Here is a 3,173-nt window from a genome sequence, read left to right as displayed (position 1 = left end):
ACTGGAGAGCCAAACACATTAGATTCAGAACTCAGACCACAATTCATCCACTGGCTTGCCAGACAAATGTGTGCAGATCATCCATATACCTGCCCCCTTCTTTCCTCTGGTAAATCAGGGATTATTAGAATTTACTTTGCAACTAAGTCAGAAATAACAAAGGCCCACTGACTATTTTCAGAATTGGAGTGCTACATACAAACTGCCTCCCAAATCGAACAGTTGTTTTAAAAAAAAGAGTTTTAACGGTGTATTTTAGAAAGGAACAAGAAATTTAATCTGACAATCTGACAATCAAAGGTCTTACTGTAGGCTCCAGGCTTTATTTTCAAAGACCAAAAAAACAGAAAGAAAACTATGGCTGGGACAGTTCAGCTGAATGCGTGTGTGTCGGAGGGGGGAAGTGACCCCATCAAAATATTAACTTCAACTCGGATTTTGTTAGACATCTCCCAGTGCAAGAAGCTTCCATTCCTGGCTACTAGAGCATTATCAAGTTTAACAGCATAAAGGAGGACAGTAACCAATGTCCAAGCAGTACAAACCTGTTGGGGAAGAGAAGGGGAAAAAAAAAAGAAAAAAAGAAAAAAGAGAGAGAGACGAGCCACACTTTCACATTTCAGTTTTTCTGAACACTGAACTTGACACAAGTTAAACCTGAAAATACTGATATCAAAAGGAAAATACACGGAGTGAGTGTGAAAAAGAGTTTGTTGCCTGGACTCTTGCTTTCCCACTGGCCAGCTGTGCATCTGCCCTCCAGCTGTGGAGAAGACTGTGCAGTTAAGACTCTCCGCCCTGCAGAACACTCCTGGGTCTGGGATTTGTGTGGCAGCCCGTCCGCTTTGAAAAACTTACCCAGGGTCTGCAGTATTATGCTCTCTAGAATGACCAGGTCTTGGGCTTGTTGCAGGTAAGCCTGGGGTTRAGAGGACAGGCAAGTTACTCACGATGAGGCACTCCGTATAAAGCCTGCACATTTCTAATATCCTTTCTCAGGGAGGCAAAAAAATAGCGAAGGGGAGTCTTTATGTCCCAAACTGGACTGGGGAAACTGGCACAGATTCCTTGCCAGAGAAGAGAAAGCAGAGCGCTGGTCGGACCCACTCCCCTGCTAGTTCTTGTTCTATGGAATTGTTGCTTCAGGATCCACATTGGCCCTCTTAGTCCTGGTCCCTCAAGAAGGGTTACATGGCATGGGACAGCTATACGAGCARTATTTTAGCTTTTTCCTTAAGTTTTGGCTCCTGGATAAAGCTTTCCCTTTCAGCAAGGGTGGCTGCTCAGTTCCAGGTCAGATGGACTGTCTCCAGAGATAGGGAATTGGCAATGTTTCTAATAAACCCACAATTAAACAAGCGGAAACAGAACAGAATCAAACTGCACACAATTTTCTGCTCTGCTACAGACACTATTTAATTCCAGAAGCAACATCCACACTCTTCTCAGAAGCTTTTAATGCAGACACTGTTACACAGCACATCTCAGTCACATTTGCAGCAGCACAGCAGAAGAGAAGAGAGGTTGCCACAGAGCAGGAAAGAAAAGCCTTCTGCTGTACAGAAGCCAAAAAGCTCTCTGTAGTGTAAGAGCGGCTGAATTGAGTAGTAAGTAACCATCCTACAACACAACCACTCATTTAGAGCATGGATACTTATGAGCCTGATTAAATGAGACGCTGTAGCCATGTGATCTAGTTATATTAGCAGAACTGCACGATTCAGGATGCAGCACACTTCCACCATTCTCACTCTTTGCACCTCCACTCCTCACTTCACAGTCCTCCCATCTCCACACTTACCTCGCTCCTCGTGTCTGGGAGAGTTTCCTGGGGGTGCAGACAGGCATGTGCTACCTTGATTACGTGCTCCAGTTTACGAGGCTGCTCCTCCACCTTGGCTGCCAAGAACAGAGCCGCCGGTGCCACCGACTTCAGAGGAGAAAAACAATTTTTGATTTTTAAAGATAATAAGCTCAAGATCAGAAAGCACGGCTAGTTTTCTTTTCTTTTCTTTTTCTTTTTTTGTTTTTTTTACAGCTAAAATGAATAGTTCTTTCGGAAACAAAGCGAGCACGGGCATCACCAGAGGAAGGGGGGTCCGCGCCGGCTACCGGCGGCAGGGCAGCCCTCCGCCTCCCGCGGGCCCTCCCCCCGGAGCTGGCGGCGGCAGCGCACTTACGTTCCGGTGGAACTGGGTGAAGGACTGCACCATGTAGAAGCGGTGCATGTACACGATGGCCGTGTTGATGGTGAGCTGCGAGCTGGCGGCGCGGTTAAGGAAATGCCCCCCCGCACCGGGCAGCGCCCTCACCCCCCGGCCCGGGCTCCCGCCTCCCCCCACCCCGCCCCGCGCCGCCCCGGCGGCGGCACTCGAGCGCAGGCTGCGCGGCCTAGCGCGGGCCGGATACACGTTGAGGCGCTGGCCCATGTCCTGCAGGAGGTTGGCGGCCTGCTGCCGGTACGAGAGCTCCTTGTCGGGGTCGAGGCCGGCGCGGCGCGAGGGGCTGCGGTCCAGCTGCTCGCGGGTGAAGTACCAGCGCCGCGCCGCCGCGCCGCCGGCCCCGCAGCCCGCCGAGGCCTCCATGGCGATCCGCGCCCGCGCGCGCGCACGCACGCACGCACGCGCCTGCGCGCTTGCGTCACGCGGCGGGGCCGCGCACGCCCCGCCCCGCCGCGCATGCGCGACGCGGCATCTCCCTCCTTGCGCACAAACAACCCGGAAGTGGAGGGAGGCTCGCTCGGCCTTTGACCCTGCTGCCCCCTGACCCCTAACCCTCGACACTAGCTCGGCCCATGACCCCGCTCACAATCCCTGACCCCGTACTGACCTACGACCCCAGCCCTACCTATGACCCCTGAACCCGCACCATGACCTGCGACTCCAGCCCTACCTATGACCCCTGACCCCAACCCCTCGCTGTGACCCACCCTCACAGCCCCCGACCCCCCCTACTGACCTGTAACCCCAGCCCCACCTATGACCCATGACCCCACACCGTGACCTGTGACCTCGTTTGCGACCCCAACCCTATGACCTGACCCCTGACACCACCCCCCCCCCGCAGGCCAGGCCACGCCGCCGCTCTTATCGAAAGTGAGGTTTATATATAATTTATATGTACACACGCAGGAAAAGTACCGTGAGCGCCGCCGCCCCACCCGCTTAAAAAAA

The 3,173-nt window shown here is 53.2% G+C and overlaps 2 protein-coding genes across 2 annotated transcripts in view; both read right to left on the bottom strand.

Annotated features, from left to right (window-relative positions):
* The window catches only part of CCNT1 (cyclin T1), a 12,731-nt gene extending 10,136 nt beyond the window's left edge, over positions 1-2,595 (bottom strand). The window contains exons 1-4 of the mRNA XM_085321409.1: positions 2,410-2,595; positions 2,181-2,262; positions 1,802-1,930; positions 859-919 (exon numbers count right to left, since the gene is read on the bottom strand). Coding sequence (XP_085177535.1) covers positions 859-919; positions 1,802-1,930; positions 2,181-2,262; positions 2,410-2,585 — 448 coding nt within the window. The 5' untranslated portion in view covers positions 2,586-2,595. The remainder of the gene's footprint in view (positions 1-858; positions 920-1,801; positions 1,931-2,180; positions 2,263-2,409) is intronic.
* A 355-nt stretch (positions 2,596-2,950) lies between these two features.
* The window catches only part of ADCY6 (adenylate cyclase 6), an 11,389-nt gene continuing 11,166 nt past the window's right edge, over positions 2,951-3,173 (bottom strand). The window contains exon 18 of the mRNA XM_085321418.1: positions 2,951-2,958. Coding sequence (XP_085177544.1) covers positions 2,951-2,958 — 8 coding nt within the window. The remainder of the gene's footprint in view (positions 2,959-3,173) is intronic.

The sequence above is a fragment of the Rhea americana genome, unplaced genomic scaffold (assembly GCF_003343005.1).
Source record: "Rhea americana isolate MKP2758 unplaced genomic scaffold, rheAme1 scaffold_693, whole genome shotgun sequence".
Classification (NCBI taxonomy): Eukaryota; Metazoa; Chordata; class Aves; order Rheiformes; family Rheidae; genus Rhea; species Rhea americana.
The sequence above is the reverse complement of the archived record's forward strand: the minus strand, read 5'-3'. Positions and strand labels throughout refer to the sequence as shown.